Source organism: Archocentrus centrarchus, chromosome 21, assembly GCF_007364275.1.
Source record: "Archocentrus centrarchus isolate MPI-CPG fArcCen1 chromosome 21, fArcCen1, whole genome shotgun sequence".
Classification (NCBI taxonomy): Eukaryota; Metazoa; Chordata; class Actinopteri; order Cichliformes; family Cichlidae; genus Archocentrus; species Archocentrus centrarchus.
Genome location: NC_044366.1, coordinates 9,242,133 through 9,259,732, shown reverse-complemented (window position 1 = coordinate 9,259,732; position 17,600 = coordinate 9,242,133). Strand labels below are relative to the sequence as shown.

Here is a 17,600-nt window from a genome sequence, read left to right as displayed (position 1 = left end):
GTTTTTCTTCCAGTTTCTTTCACTGTGAATTTAAAAAGAATATCAGTTCCTAAGTTTAGGAGGCAGCATTTGAATTCAAAGTTAATCATTACAATAGTTCAAAGTCGATTATTAGGTGACAGCCCCCCACCCCCCCTTTGTGTATATTTGTGGCTTTCTGAGACTTTTTTCCTAGTAGCACAACGCTGTGTGCATCACACACGTGATCCCCAGACTGTTAAGCTGCTGAAGCAGTCCTGGTAATTCACTGCAGATCATGTCAGATGCACACATAGGCAGTTTTGTGGCACACTTTAGGCTTGGTTTTCATTAGAAAACTATTTGCTTGGAGAAACCATGCCACTGCTGCATTTTTGTGGTTGTGTGTGTTTGTTTGATGCAGTGCTACTTGTCAGCGTGTCCTTCTTGGCTTCAGAAAGGAGGGAGAAAAAGCAAAAGGAGGACTGAGGCTGAGGTAGAAAGTGTAAGAAGAATTAACAATGAGAGTGGTGATCAAAGGAGGAAAAGAAAGAGGAGCAGGGAGCTGGATGGAATGGGTGTAACTAAAGAGAAAAGAAAACACTGAAGTAGAGACATGAGGGTAAAGGGCAGAAGGTGAAGGGATACGTAGATGGGGGTCAATAGCAAGAAGACAGAAAGTGGATGTGAGACTGAAGGAGGGAAGGGAGGGGAAATGACAAATGAAGTGAGAGTGAAGGGAGGAAGGAAAATGACTTCAGTAGCAGTGAAGCCAACCCAACATCACAGGAAAAAAGAACGGCTATTCTGCCATCTTGTAAAATGAGACAAAAAAATAATAGTGGGTTAAAGAGTGATGGTGAGAGCAGGACAAGCAAAGATGAAGTCAGAAAATAGAAATACAATAAAAGTGAAAAGAGGCATTAAGTTTTCTAGAGGTGTCTATGCAGTAGTTAAAATTCATGGAACATTTGGCAAGACAGGAGACACACAAAACGTAGTCATCAAGGGAATAGTGCAATCAGAGAAGCAACATGAAGCGTTTCAGCATATGCATGTATGTATATTAACACCAGGTCTTTGTGTTTCAGTGGCAGATGAGAACAATGTTGGATCATTGGCTGGAAACTCTGCAGGTGAGCAAAACACCCAAACAGTTCTGCATGATCAGTGTCATACATGTACGCAAAGAGAAACTGAAACATTCAGTGCTTAATGTCACAATAAATAAGAAGTGTCCAAAGGTTGGTATAAACTCAGTATATACTTTGCAGCTGTCTCTGAACCATCGTCCTCCTTTGTACAAGTTAAGTAGGTTTTTCTGGAGAGGCTCAAGGTACAAATGGAAGTAAAATTTGCAGAAGAACAGAGACAGAAGAGTAAGGCCTCACCTTAAAGACAGGCTTATAGACAAGATTGTTCTTAAGTCTAAGAGTGAAGGATATAGAATAAGAGGAGGACACAGTCGTCTAAAAGGAAAGCTGAAGTGCGGGCAGGCGGAGATGGCCGATGCTTCAAAAGCTTTTACGACAGTACCCTACAAACACGTGTTTTTAAAAGTTTGATCTCAAACTTTTCTCTTTCTCTTTGCCTTGAAGTCTCCCGCATTACATTTGTAGCCTCTTCAGCATTAAGAGCACTCTTCATTCCACTCGTGTGAGTCTGCTTTGCTGCTTTGCACTTTATTTTTGTCAGTCAGTCCAGCCCTTTTCCACTTTCTGCCATGTTCCATTTTATCCGTGGTGGTACAGACTTTACTTTGTTAGGTCCATAACAGTTCTGAAGATGATAGAAAGAACTTAAAAGACAAGCAGCGGAAAGTCAGTTTTAACAATGATTTTATGAGATTTAAATCTTAATAAAATAAAAATGCCTTTTCTCGTACTCTTTCCATCATACTGGCGAAAAGTTGTGGGAAACATTTTTCCCTTTTCCATTTCTCATCTTTGGTTTGGAGCTGAAATAATTCTGGGGTCCAGAAAACAGCCTATAAGAGTCAGAGCTTGTGACAGTGGTAAAATGTGGTGTTCTGGACTGATTGAATGTTTTTAAAAATGCAAAAGTGTGGCGCAAAAGAAATAAAACAGAAATGCGGGTCATGGACTGGTTACACAAGTCTAAAACTTCCAAAGCAGTGTTTAAATTATCAGCAGATTTATGTTTGTGTCAACTTTTATTAACAATGTTGACAATTATGAACCGTTACCAGGTGGGAAAATTCAAGTCTCGCTGTTAATGGATTTGTTTATATTCTGGTGCTGGCAGAATCCATTTTATCTCACTGACAGAATGTAATTCAGGGTTTAACAATACAACAAAGCAGAGCCAGATTTACTTGTTTGTCCTTGGTAAATCTGTGTTTTCTTCACTTTGGTCTCCTTTACTCTGCTGCAACTGCAGGCTGCAGCCAGTTTGTAAATTCCCACAAAATACACACTTCACAGCAAAAAGGGGTTAATGATGTTTACGCTGTCCTCGAGCTCGGTTTCTGTTGATTGAAATCTTGCACAGAGACAGATGACATGATCGAGTCAGTTTCTTTTTTGTTGAATCTGTTATCACTAAAGACTCCTGGATTTTGTAGTTATATCTGAAATGTCATATGTCTAAGCATGGTTTCAGGCTGTTGAATGTCCAGTGAAAACAATAGGGGCCTTTATTTGTTTTTACCCCTGTGGTTGATTTCCAGACTATTTTACTAAAGCCAGTTTAGGAAAGCCTTGTACCTGTTGCCTGTCAACGTGTCTCTTGTTGTTATAAGGCCGCATAGCCCAGAAAGCTGTTAAAGAGCATGTGTGCCTGGCAAGCATGACAGTTTGTCTCCAACCCACTTTCCTTTGCTTTAATGTATTTTTTATAACCGAAATGCTTTGAGCCGCCCTGCGTTCGGGTGTCAGACAGCTGCATGGACTTCGTGGGGTGAGATGGGGTGGGGTCCTGGGAAATGAGCAGTTTAAAGACAATGACTTCTGGGAATGTTGTTTACATTTCCAGCAATGGTCTTTCCCTCCACACCCCAAGAAACCTCTGGACAACTACATCACAAGTTCGCTCGCATACACACACACACACAGAAAACTTTTACCATTATGGTAATATTATGGTAATGGAAAGTCTCCATCATCCTGTGGAAAATGTGAACTTCATATTATATTATAGTCCTGCTGAATTCGAGATGCAAAGTGATGGAAATAGGAGACCATATTACAGAATGTGTGTGTGTGTGTGTGTGTGTGTGTGTGCATGTATGGAAAACCTTCCCTTAAAAGTGAGGGCATATGTGTCTTTGTGACTAAATTAATATCCCACGTGTGGAGGCTGCAGATGACCACACTCACTTCAGTATATTTTTCAAAATACTTGCAATAAATATACCCCCCCCCCCCCCCCCCTAAGTTTTGCATTCTGACAAATTGTGTCTGGGTTTGTGGTCAGACGTGTTTGACGTCTTTGTGGTGGCATCGAGAAATAGGAGCTCTGTCATTCCGGTAATAAATCAAATCAGTTGTGGAAGAGGAAATGCGGCGCAGTTAAAGAGACGGAAGAGATGCCCCAAAGTAAATTCCATGAAGACCATTTAAGTCATTATTGAGTATATGCACTACAGATGATCAGAACGCACAGTATTAGCCTGTATCATTCAGTAATGCAAGCTGATTCTTTCCCTTAACCACTCTAAATAGGACAATACAGTCAAACACACATGCAGGGAAACTGCTGACAGGACATAAACGGTTGCAGCTGTGCTCCTTTCACTGTGTTGAGCCTAGGGTGATGAAGACAGCCTAGAGCTGCGTATGTGTTTGTGTGCCTTCCCCGGATCAGCGCATGAGCGATATTTTCATGTGAAAGATAATTGTGAGGAATAAACAACCACTGGAATCATGAAGAGCTTCTAAGGAAAACGCTACAATCTGCTGGTATTTCTGTCCATGTGCACAAACACCCTCAGTTGTTTCTTGAATATGTGTGAGCCCTAACACAGATGCTTCCTTAAGAAGTGGCAGCTGGAAAAAGGTCTTGTGTGTGTATACCCGTGAGGACACCTAAGGCCACCCACCCCCCCGGCAACGAACATGTATTAAACTGCCAAATTTCTTGTATGCCTTTGTTGTAGTTTTATGTCTTTGTAGTGTCTAGTTTTGCTTCCTCCACCCACCAGCAGCTCTCTGTCTCTCTCGCACTCGTTCGCTCACTCACTGTCTTGCCAACGCCATTCAGGCTTAGAGGCTGGCAAACAGGCAGAGGAGCTTAGAACGGACAACATCTCTCTGAAAATGTCTGTGTGTGAGTGTGTGTGTCGGGGGGCCAGTGTGATGCTGAGGGACACTGGTGCAGTCCATTGTCTGAATCTCTCCCTAGTGGAACTTTGACTTTGACAGCAGTCACACACTGACAGCACTTTGCCAATTTGCGTCTTTAGAGAGCCACATCTCTCTATATCCCCTTCTGTCTCCTCCTCTCTCTGATTGTCTCTTCATTCTTCTCTTCATCTCCCTCGCTCCCTCTCTTTTTCTGTTTTTTTTTTCCCTTCAGTTTTTCATTGTTTCCCAAGTCTCTCTGGCTCTTCCAGACTTTGCTTTGGATTTAACCTGAAAGCCACCTTGTTAGGCTGATGTGGATTGATGGATTAATTTGTCACAGGGCCAGCAGCTCAATTTGTGTCTTGTGTCAGCGTGGCTGTGTGCATGTGTGCAGATACTACTCGATGCCGCCACACATTAGCTCCTACCAGCTCTTATTAAAAAGAAGTAAGACTGAAAACAGCTCAACTAAAAGTGTCTGCCTTTCCATCATTTTACCTTCTACTTTATGCTCAACCTCAACTCTGATGCTTCGCTGTCTTTGTGTGTACCGTTGGTTACTCCCCTGTATGCTGAATGGCCTTTGACCCCTCTCCATCTCCCCCAGTAAGTCAATAAAGGTAAGCAGTAATCAGGAGATGGCCGGTGCTGTCGCTTCTTGCTGGTATAGCCATTCATCCTTTTCAGGCTTTACAGGATGATATCTGACACGTGCTGTACTGTATGTTGTATGATGCATGAGAAAGAAACGGCACAAAGAGATGGAGGTGTTCTCGAGGCCAATGCTTAAGATTTACATCCTTTAGTGAACTGAAGGGAGAAACTATCACAATATGTGCCCCCTGACTAAATTTTCCAAGGCAAATGCTTTAATGAATTTAAAAAAAAAAAAAAAATCACTTCACTATTGTAAACATCTCGTGCACATGCATTTCAGATCTAGGAGTCATTATCTTGCTGAAAAAAGTTGAAACAACACACGAAGTTTTGTTGGCAGTGAGGCCTGGGGACCATCTGGTTATGGGGCGGTGTTGGTGGAAATCCTCCATGCTACATATTTGCATTATCATTTCTTTCTGTTAATTTTTATACTGTTGCTTTTCAGTACAGCTGCATCTGCATTAAGCTCTGTGGGAATCTGAAAATAAATACTGGGACATGAGACTGACGATGATGTCACATGTTTGCATGGCTTCTGATGCCCATTCAATTATTACCGGGCCCTGTGGGATAGGAAAGCCTCATTTCATCGGCTGGGATCTGCGAACCGCATTGCTCACATATAATAAACAGGAAACTGTTGCTTACACAAATGATCTTTCCTTCCCAGACTATTTCATAGCAGATGCACACACATGCACTGAGAAATGCTTTATGTAGTCTGCGCACCTAACCTTTTAGATCAGCATGTCATTTTTAATTAAGTGCCGGGGTTGGGTGGTTTTTGTGCTGTGATGTAAAGATTTTCATAAACCCTCAGCTGAGGCACGAGGGACCTTCCCCTGATGGGACAGTGGAAGAAGTTGCCTTTTTTTTTCATGGAAAAGTGGAACACAGAAATGGAGCTGCATTTCCTTATTAGAGCTTCCAAAGTGGGCTTTGGTTCATCAGAAGTCGGGGCTGTTGTTGGGTCTGCTGGCTTTGTTGCCGCTGCCTGCTGCTAAGCTGCTCCTTAGTGTAATTTTGACTTTGAAAGTAGCCCACTGCCTTCCTGCCAACAAAATAGCCTCGGGATAGTTTGGCATTCTCTGTCTTTGTGCTCTGTTTTTAATTTTTTATTTATATATTTTTTTGTGTTTTTTTCTCTCCTACTCTCTCTTTCTCCTGTTGTCACTCCCATCCTTTCTCTTTCATTCCCAGGCTTGCTGTCTTTGTTTCATTTTTTTTTTTTTCTGCAGCATCCTTTCACTTTGTTTTTCTCTGCCAACCCCTCCTCCACCTTCCTCCTCCTCTCCCTCCAACCATTTTGATATTCTTGTCTTACTTGTGATCCCCCCCCCCCTCACACACAAACACACACACATACACACGCGCGCACACACACTCTAAAAGCAGCTTAATTCTATCATCTTACAGTTGGACAGCAGTAATTACATTTATGACACAAATCCTGCTACTCACAGCAAAAAATGTTTGTGAGGGCTTGTGTGTGTTAGCTATATATCTTTATAAGTGATTGTGCATGTGTGTGTGTGTGTGTGTGTGTGTGTGTGTGTGTGTGTGTGTGTGTGTGTGTGTGTGTGTGTGTGTGTTGTGTATTCCCTGATTACCCAGCCAAACACCACAAAGCTATTTATAAAACTTCAGTTCATCCTACTACCCAATATTTTGCAAACAGAGTTTGGACTCAGAGGTCAGTCTGTGTACGTTCTCTGTTTTATTAGCTTGTGCCCTTTTTTGCGTTTAGAAATTGAACAGCCGTGTTACTGTGTTAATGTATATATACAATTAAGGTCATGTGTATTTGGACAGACATTCAGGAAGTATAACAAAAGTATTCCATTAAACTGTGTAGGAATTAAAGCCATTTTTATACACAGTAATCGGCCAGTTGCCTGACAAGCTGTTTCATGGTCAGGTGTGGTCTGTTCCCTCTTTGCTTCATGAGCAAATACATGATCAAGAGTTAATTTCAGGTTTTGAAATTGTTTGGTTGCTTTTCACTGGAATGTTCAGGATGAGGGCCAAAGAGGTGTTGGTGTAAATGAAGGAGGCTATCATTAGGCTGAAAACCCCAATAAACCTAAAGAGAGACAGAGCAGAAACTTTAGGAGTGCGCAAATCAGCAATCTGCTACATTCTTAAAAAGGATGAATGTACCGGGCCGGCTCAGCAACACCAAACAACTGAAAGACCACAGGAGACTTTTATTGTCTAGGCCCTGCCAGATAACATCTGAAAGAGCCTGCACAGTTCTGGAAAACAAATCTGTAGACAGATGAAACCAAGTTGGACTTGTTACAGAGTGATGGGAAAGAGGAAAGTATGGAGAAGGAGAAACAGCTCACGATCCCAAAGCATACCACGTTATCTGTCAAACACGGTGGAGGCAATTCAATGGCACGGGCATGTATGGCTGTCAGAGGATATGACTGCTGATAGAAGTAGCAAGATGAATTCTGAAGTGTACCGGCTGTACCCCCTGCTGCCAAACAGATCAGAAGGAAAATACAAAATTCTGTCACTGTCAAATACTTGTGGCCCTAACTATATATATATATATATATATATATATATATATATATATATATATATATATATATATATATATAAAATCAGACACTTAGAGAAAATAATGTGTGAGTAACCACAGATGTGTATAAATCTAAGCTATCATGTATGCTTTATTATGAATTATGTTGCTTTAGCTGCTTGTCTTTCAGAATGTTGTTGGCATCTGAAAGCACGCTGGCTTGAGGAGTGTCAGGCCTCCTAGGCATTTCAGTGAGAGGTTCAGCTCTCGCTGGAATATCACTCAACTTGAAGTTAACAAGTGAAACTGGTGTATGGGACCTTTAGTCATGAGCCCTAGAATGTAAATTTTTTTTCCAGCCCACTAGCCATCAGCACACAGTCCTATCAAGCTTCTGGAAGTCATAAAGTATGTAATCATATTGTCAAAACAAATATAGATGCTTCTGTTGCAGAGTTACAATTACACAGTTAACACCCTGTCATACCCCATGGCCTATATGAAAATGCAAATCAAGAAAATGAGTCACCCGTTGTAAATAAGATTGGAAGTTCATTAGGAATAAACAGCTAAGATGGTAAATCATGTGCTAATTTTCACAGAACATAAAGCTTTTCATATTTTCAGTGTAGTGACAAAAGGTTTTTAGCTGGAATGTTACTGGTCTGTTTGAAAAACGGACAGTGATAGCATTATCTTACTTTTTTGTTGGTTTTTTTTAACAAGTTTTTAGTGGTTTGTTATAGATTTTTAGGTTTCATCATGAGCAAAAGCACATTTTTTCTGATGGCCCATGTAAGCCTGGTCTTTCCTGTTAAAATAAAAAAGTAAACCCTGTTGGTTTCTTAATATAAGTATCAATTCAGCTGTATGAAAAATCCCAAAAATTGCTCTAGGGTTGATTCACTGTGAAATAATCACATAGCACTTGATGGTTAATAATTCAGTATGCCTCTGAATGTCATGTTTATGGATGTGAGTCTGACATGTTGTGGCCTTTGTCCATCTCCAGAGTAGCCAACTTACATTATGCATGTGCATACATTCACTGTGAGTTATTACTTGTTGTGTGTTTGTGTGTATTTGGTTAATGGTTGTTTAAATAGATGTGGAAGTCACATCCTCACTCCTCAGTCACACACACACACACACACACACAAAGAGCAGCAGTGTGTATAGGGAATCATTAGCTAAAGTGATGCAAGTTTGGCTATCATGAATCACAGTGGCATCATATCGACAGGCTACAGCCAGCAAGGAATCCGAAATGTATGTATATGTGTGTGTTGTGTGTAAGGATTACCAGTATTTTGAGCTGGCAGCAAGCCCAGCCTTCCTCCCTTCTTCCCCATTTTTCTCTGTCTTCTCTCTGCCACTGGGGTTTCCCTTTGTGATATTCCCTGGAGGAAATAATTTGCTCCCTCACAGTCATCATTCCACCTTGCCGTTTGCTCCCCATCTTGTCCACCATCAGTGTCTCCCCTGTTTTAGGTGGCACAGAGTGACATATGCATTACCTGTTCTGCCTCTTTTGTTTTATAAACTGCAATCCTCACAAGTGGTGGAAACATCACAGTGGGGCCTGAGGCTGAACTTGATCCAGCCTCGGCTGTCAGGATTCTGTTAACTTGTGCTGGGTTTGCGCAGCAGGATAGCAGCAGTTGCTAGGTAGTCTGCATAATGCAAAGAGTGCAAGCTTGGCTGTTTTCACGACTTGTAAACTGTGTGTACTGGAAATGTGAAGCTTGAACACACATCTGATTTCTCTCTTACTCTCCGAGACTCTCCGACTCTCCGTCTTCTCATCCATCGTTCTCCTCTTTATCATTCTTTCTGCTAGATCCCTCCCTCCCTCAGTAATATCTCTCACGGTGTACTTGTGATGATGGATGGAGATCTAGGAACAGTGAAGCAGACTTCACATCCATCACATGCTCAACAACGGGATAGTTAACTGCATCAATTTTTTTATTGGCACTTCTCTCTAGAGTTGGTTGGTTCTGGCTTCTAGTCCTTGTGTCTCCTCAAGTTTTTTAACCTGTTCACAGCAAGGTATAGCAGGGATTAACCTATTTTTGATTGCTAGAGCTGGGCAAATGTGTCTATTCCCTGCCATATATGTGCAGGTCAGGCCCTCTGTGCCATGAAACCCAGGAGCAGAGACAATATCAACATCATGGGCACCTTATGGGGAATTTCTTTCAAATTGCCACAAAAGTTTACTTGAACTCAAGGATGACTGATCATAGTTTGGTGGTCAAAATTTAAGGTCACTGTCACCTCAAGCAAACAAAGTAGTCTTTAGTCAAAGTCTTGAATACACGTGTTACTGTATATGAATCTGGAATGACTTTGCAAACTGCATCTTGACTCACTAGCAGGACAATACACCTGCAAGATAGTAATATTAAATCCTTTTCCTCTCCCCCAGCTCCATCCAGTCCCTCGGAGCTCGGACCCACCCTCGGCTTGAAGAAGTCCAGTTCGTTGGAGAGTCTCCAGACGGCCATGTCAGAGGTTAACAGAAAAAACGAACTCCTCCCATTCCACCGCCCTCGCCCAAATATGGTGAGGGGAAGAGGCTGTAACGAGAGCTTCCGAGCAGCAATTGATAAATCCTACGATGGGCCAGCTGAAGATGATGACGGTAAGCGAGATGACGAGGGTGCAAGTGTGATAAGTTTGGGGGGGGATCTATAAATTTGTGTGCAACTCAAAATTTGCTTCACAAAACAAATACATAACTTACACAGCCTTAGAGGAGAGCATGTGACGCATTTAATTCTGTGTGACTCTCACTGTATAGTGGAGAAGCTAATTCTGCACACTGAAACTTTCACCTGTTTCACTTCAGTGGCACAACTATAATTCAGTTATGATTGAGAAGTGTCTAGAAGATATATTGATGATACATTGTTCATTCATCTACACGGCACATTACTGCTTCAAAATTGGAAAGATTTTTTTTTATCTGCAAATCTTCAATCTGCTCGCTGACATATATCTTCAGCACCTTCAGATGGAGTTTTTAACACAGTGATTGATGCCTACTCAGCTTACTTCCAAGTGCAAGGTGTTCCCCAATTACATTTTCTCAACTAAAGTGTGACAGGGGCTTTGCAACAAGCACCTAATGCCTCAAAATATCAGCACATATTCAATTCCCAGCTGTGTTATTAGCAGCAAACTCTTATCAGTCACCACCAGAGTAATGAGTCGGGCTGTTTCAGATCACTACACTCACACAGGATAGGACTAATAGGGCATGTCAACACCACACACACACACACACACACACACACACACACACACACACACACACACACACACACACACACACACACACGGTGGCCACATCTGTCACTATCTTTCTAAATGTTCAACACTTTGAGAGCTGCAGTTCATCGACAAAAAAGCCGCTCTCTAAAGTGCACTGAATCTGTCTTCAGTCCTCTCCTGTGTGGGTGTCTCTTTGTCTGTTGTAGTCATTTTTTTGCTTGGATTTAAATCATTTCAGTGTCAAATGTAAATGCTTGTCAACCACTACCTGTCAGAGGTCAGTTTGCACTTTTTAGCCGCAGAGCACGGTTTGCTAAAGAGGCAAACACTGGTAATATTCTGACTAAATGAAAGTTATTTTTCCATAGTTAATGTGCAGCAGATGCATTGTGTGGGGTCCTGAACCGAATCCAGCTAATACCACATGAGAACAGTGTGTCACTGTTTCTAATCTATTCAGTCGTGAAGATGACGGTCCAACAGACTTTGAGTCAGTTGCGTTGGAGGCCTTATTTCAGCTGGGATTGATCACAGTGAATAGTTTTTTCCTCCACATGTCTGTTATCTTACTTCTGTTTAAATTGGATCGCTTTCTTTTTTATTTCTTTGGCGCAGAGAGTCTGAAATAGCCCAGGCTTTATACTGATATGTGACTGGACAGTGATAAGCCTCTGATATTGGCACGCGTAACTGACATGCTTTTAGCAAACATTGTGATTGTTGGTTCAACCTGTTAAATCCTGATTTACAAAACATTGTGATCTATGCACATTTTTTTGAAACAGTAAAATATTTTCTTGGAAAATTTTGCTGTTTTCCAAATTCTATGAACAATCTGACGGGGAAAATAAAACATTTGTAAGCAAACTCATTTAAAAATCCACTATGTACACAATTATTTAAAAAAAAAGGTTTTACAGAGATCACATCTGCTTCTATTGTTGAGCATGATGCTATGGCTCTACAGCAGGATAAATATACAAGTACACACATGCACGCACACATTTCCATTCTGCCGGAAGACAGTGTTTGTAATTAATGCTGAAGTGAATATCCAAATAAAATTAGTCCCATTTGAAGTAATAATTTGGTTTGGTTAGCTTATGAATCTGACAAGTAGACTATAATTTCTGCATGTTTGTGTGTTCTTGTTGTGCCTCAGACCTCCAGTCTGTCGAAGAAGTAATGAGGCGTCACAGTTTCCTCTGTGATGAGTTAATTAACTCTCTGTAAAGTTGATAAATGTACTGTAGAGAAAGCAGATAAACTTAAACCGTATCTGACACTTTGCACAAGTAATTTTCATTTATGCGCATTGTTGCTTAATGCATTTGTTTGCTTGTGTTTCTTTTCTACCTCATATGTGGTCTTGACCCAGTTTGTAATGTGGTTTGTGAACGCCAGGCTAGAGTCCAACATTTTCACTCTTTACATTTTTACGTTTCCTGTGTCCATCTCTGTTTATTCTCTATATGAATTTTAACCTGACGATGTCTTACTGTTTTTGTCCTTTGAATTACTGGGGTTTAGTTAGCTGTGCAAATAGTTAAATAGTCATTTGTAGCACATTCATAAATGAACTTCTGATAAAATTTCCACTACTTTTAAAAGAAACCACACAGTGTCATCGCCACAGAGGGAAAATTTCCCTGGCTCCTTGGCCAGGTCGCACCCCCCAGGCGTGTGTGCGCTGAGTGCGGATTTTCTCCTCATAGCTGAGAGGTTTGCTGGACGAGGATTTGGGGGCAGAATAGTGCATTGTTTTTTCTGCAGTTTATGCATCAGAAAGTGTTGAATAAACTGCATATTTTGGACACAGCCTGCAGCTTTTCCTGTGGTGCATCACATTTGATCAAGCTGTGAGGTTTAGCTAATCTTACTTGATGTTAAAGCTATAAGTTTGGTCCCCCTGTCTTTGGTGATCTCTCCTACAGAATATTCCTTCATGTCAGGCTGATGATTTAGATTTTTAGGTTTTATTGAATTAAATCTGACATGGTTATGGAAGTGAAAAAAAAATACAAACTAGTTGTTTTATGAATATTTTTTTTTATACTTGTTAAAACGTTCCCTTTTTTTTTCTCCTTCAGATGATGGTACAGAGCCCAGTTCAGGCCGGGACACGCCTGCAAGTAGTTCCTCTCGCCAGGGAGCCAGTGACCAGATCGAGGAGAAAGGCAAAAAAGAAAAGAAAAAGAAGGCCAAAATAAAGAAGAAAGAAAAGGGCAAAGGGAAAGGAAAAGAGAAAGAGAAAAAGAAGGCAGAGGAGCCAGAGGAGACGGAAAAGAAGAGCAAGAAAATAGGCTTCGGCCTGCTGAGGTGAGTAAATGGATTTTTAAATGAGTGCATGTTGTTGGCTTGGAAACAAACTCCGCTGCCTCGTACCAAAGCAACCACCTGCCTCATATGGTCTAGCATTATCTGCTTGAACGTTATTGTGCCAACAAGACAGGTGTTGTAATAAAAAAAACAAATGCATTTACAGCAGACTATCTGGAGAAACAATTCTGTTCATTCTTTAAACAGAAGCTATAAAAGCCAGGTTTCCAGGTGGTGGGAAAAGGTCTCCCCCACTGCTGCTGTGAATCGCTGCTGTCAAGGGCTGACCACACGGCAGATATCAAAGCTTTTAAATCTTTTCTCACAGAGCAGTGATTTCCAAAATGAACATCAAAGCACTTATTAGAGGACCAGAATTATTTCAGTCTCTTGTTTTAATGTGTTGCTGGCATCAGTGGCCATGGACATAGACTATGGACATTATGCACAACGTCCAGATTTTTATGGAAACATGGTTGTACTTACCAACCATGTTTATGGTTGTACAGCTGAGCGAGCCCATGACAGTCTGTCCATTCTGCTGTGCCTCAGTGAATAAAGTTTAGTGTGTTTGCTGAGACAAGAGTGAAATCTGTGTCTTTCTCATTTGTGCTTTCAGATATCAGCACTTTTTTACTGTTTGCTGATCACTTTTTAGCTGTATCCAAACTCTGTTAAGTCACTGATAATCAATCCCAAACTTTTCTGCTGCTGCTGCTGCTTGATGTACTCTGTCCTAGAAGGAACCCTGTCAAAGCATGGTAAAAAATATCTCCTGTCCCCTCAGAGGCCATAAACCACCAGCTACAGCAATTTTTATTCTTAACACAAGGCACATTCATACATAACATCAGGGCACCTTTTGTATCAACAAGAAGAATTTATTTGACAACAATCTTTTCTTTATTTATTGTCAGAAAATCAGATCTGCAGTGTCTGTTATTATCAAAAATGTGTACATTTTATCTGCATTCATACTATATCTCCCTCTGGCACACAAAGACCACTCTAAGCGCGGTGCCCAAATTTCCCTTAAGAGGTACGGAAACTTTACAGTCTGAACTATTTTCTATGATTAAGTTCAGTGTGAATATAACATGTAGCATGAATGGAGCAAAGTGTTTCAATGAACAATTTACTATACTTTCTACCTCAACTGCTACCTACTATCAGTTTTTTTTTTTCCACCATGGTTCTGAAGGGAGATTTCACATGAACATTACATAGATACAGATCTTAAGATAAACACCAGCCTGCAATTTGATCTGCAAAATAGAGCAGCAGCCTTTCAAAATGCACTCACAAAAGCAGTCTGTGTGAACCAGAACAGAGAAAAGCATTTCCAGATTTCAAAGTCCCATTTTATCACAATGATTATATCTCAAAATTGCATGTTATTTAAAGTGTAACATTAGGCAGTTAGAGTAATATCACTAATTTTATGTAATTGAAAAGGTTTAATTCTTTCTTTGAAAGTTGCCACCCCCCCCCCCCCCCCCCCCCCCTCCCATTCTCATTTCAGCTAACTTTGTTTCTCTTATTCCTACACTGTTTAATCATCAGGAAATACATTTTTATGATGCGGTGATATATTCCCTTTTGTTGTGTTAAAATTCTATGTTAAGCCTGTTTACAATTATGTCAAATTGTTTTTATTTTTCACTAAAAGACAAACAGGTGACCAAGAGTGATGATGATTAGACAGAGTATGCAGTGTGTTCTGTGCAGTGTTTGCTTTTAGAGCTACCTGACTGCGCATCCACCTGTCTAATCTTTGTCGGTTCCTCCTTATGTGTCAACCCTTAAGCCACATAAACTCATCATTGCACAGTGTTCAGCGGAAATGTGCTTACTTTAATACAGCAGTCATCCAGCCTTTAAAAGACAGAGACCTCGCTACATGGAACAAAGTTCCTGATAATTCAACAGAGATGAACTGGGTTTGAGGCTGATGAACAGTTGCTTTCCCCACATCTTAAAAAAGACCTTCATCGTGCTTGCTAGCAGTATGGTTTATTGTCAGCTGTGTTTATCAGTAGTAAAACTGCAAGGTCTGTGATTCATTTTGGGTATTTTGCTTTTTTTTCTGAGGAGATTTTGTTGCTACGTTTTCAAAGTTTTCAAATTAACTATCGTGATGTTTTGAGTACCGTAAATACAGTTACATTTCAAAAGCAAATAACAGGAATTGTGTGAATTGTGTGAACTATATTCACTCTAAACTATTCAGTTCCAACTTACTTCACTAAGAGTCTTTAAACTAAGGATGGGATGACATAATAATTGAAGCTATAGGTCGTACAGTATAGTGCAGAAATCTTGAGACACCCCTCATTTCTGTATATTTTGCGAGGAAAATGGGTAATAGGTGAAGTGATTTATTGAAATGTGCAAACATACATGGAAATATAGTATGTAAGACACAGACAAAATTGTAAAACAAATAAAATTGTAAAAGTATTTGTTATGACCACCTTTTATTGCCATTCAAAGCTCTTCTTTGTATTTTTTTCTTCCTTTTATTCCATTCCCTGTTGAGATGATCTCACACTGCTTCAATAATGTTGAGGTCCACTCTCTGGGGAAGCCAATCCATGACTGTGTGTGTGTGTGTGTGTTTGTTTGTTTTCTATCCAGGTATGCTTTAACTGCTCTGGCACTGTGTTTCAGCTCATTGTCATGCTGAAAAATGAACCCGTTGCCATTCAGACACTTTGCCGATGGTATCGTGTGGTGGATCAAAATCTGTTGGTACTTTTTTTTTCTTTTTTTATATTTTGTTTGCACTAGTAAATGAATACTGGTGCCTGTAAGGTAAATGGTAAATGGACTAGTTCTTATATAGCGCTTTTCTACTCAGTATGAGCACTCAAAGCGCTTATACAACACATTTTACATTCACCCATGCACTCCCATTCATACAAGCACTTCCATGTTTTACTAAGCTAAGTGCTTTTTTAATTAGCTAACATTCACACACATTCATACTCCGACGGGACGGTCGGAGAGCAACTTGGGGTTAAGTATCTTGCCCAAGGATACATTGGCATGTAGCCCGGAGTAGCCAGGAATCGAACCACTGACCTTCCGATCAGTAGGTGACCTGCTCTACCTACTGAGCTACAGCCACCCCAAGGTGCAATCCCTGATAAAACATTGTTTAGTATTTTTATGTATTGTCAGAGATTTTGTTATAGTGAATTTCCTTTAAATATTTTATTGAAATATTAATTTTGAGGCTATATTGCCCACTCTTGGATTCACCTAAAGAAATGGGACCAAATAATTTGATTTTGTGACAGGCTGCTGGTAACAAAATGCCTAAAGATACAATTTAAAATCTTTTTTTGTTTCTTTTCTGAGTTGTTATGTGTAGACACAACACTGGTTCATCCCTTGAATTAGGTTCCTTTTTTATGCTTGGAAAAAAAAGCAAAGCAAAGAAAAACGACCTTCAGTTGCTCAAGACCAAAAAATTCCATGAAAGTCTGGTTCCTTGGAAGCAGAATATAAAGAAATGAGGGGTGGCACAAGACTTTTCCACAGCACAGGGTGCACAGGGTGCAAGCTGGCGTTACCTGTTGCACGGGAGTGAGTGCTGAGTCTTAGCTTTGGATTTGAGATGGAATTGAGATTTCAGTGATGTTGTTTTAGAAAACCTGTTATCAATATAATTGCTGTAGTCATTTGGCATTCATGCCAAAATATTTGTATGATCACTTTTTTGGCCCCTCTGAGATACCCTAAACGTAATGCATGCACTAGTGTTTATGACTTTTTTTTACCAAATGCATACAAACAGAGCTAGGCATAGTTACTATCAAGCATAAATCATACTGATATAAATGATATAACCAATGGCTAATTGATGGCAAAATGTAATCTAGTTCTATAAATTAAATAATTTCATACCTCAATATGTCAGTCATTCTTCTCTTTTTGAAGGTCCTTTTATTGCTCTTTTTTTCTGGTACAGATCCCCACCACCCAACAAAGACTGAGGGATATTTTTTTTCATCTCCTTCACTCCATCACTCCATCGTCTTTCCATTTTAGCAATGTTTTAAGTGCCTCAGAGTTCAGTGAAGGTTACAGCAATACCTTCTGTGTGTGTTCATCCACTTCTTTTCCTCTTGTCTACCACTTTGTTTGATTATGGTTTGGACAGACTATGCCGCACACCCGAGAACATCTCCAGTTTAATCTAACCGAGTCTTCTCTCCATCCATCCATCCTCTCAGCTAACCACCAGTTCCCCCATCACATCTTGCCATGAGTGCTTTAAAACCATATAATACACCCAAGGATATTTTTAGACCTTTCCCTTACACCTCATCGCTCATCACTGTAAGAGGGTCTTGATTAGAGCCCAGTGATAATCTCAACCTTTCTCTCCTTCTCTTCTTCCTAGCCATATTTCTGTGGCAACCCCCCCCCCACCCCACAACCCCATCTCCATCCCCGCCCAGCTAATCTTTGCATCATTCCAATTTTTCCCTCTCCGTCTGCTCCCTCCAGCTCCTGCTCTCTATCTGCATTTGATTGCA

The 17,600-nt window shown here is 40.5% G+C and overlaps 1 protein-coding gene across 3 annotated transcripts in view; it reads left to right on the top strand.

The window, feature by feature from the left end:
• Nucleotides 1–17,600, top strand: part of pard3bb (par-3 family cell polarity regulator beta b) — a 219,535-nt gene that overhangs the window by 112,357 nt on the left and 89,578 nt on the right. For all 3 annotated transcript variants that reach the window (XM_030758551.1, XM_030758552.1, XM_030758550.1), the window contains 3 exons: nucleotides 1,050–1,094; nucleotides 9,887–10,102; nucleotides 12,825–13,053. In XM_030758551.1, coding sequence (XP_030614411.1) covers nucleotides 1,050–1,094; nucleotides 9,887–10,102; nucleotides 12,825–13,053 — 490 coding nt within the window. The remainder of the gene's footprint in view (nucleotides 1–1,049; nucleotides 1,095–9,886; nucleotides 10,103–12,824; nucleotides 13,054–17,600) is intronic.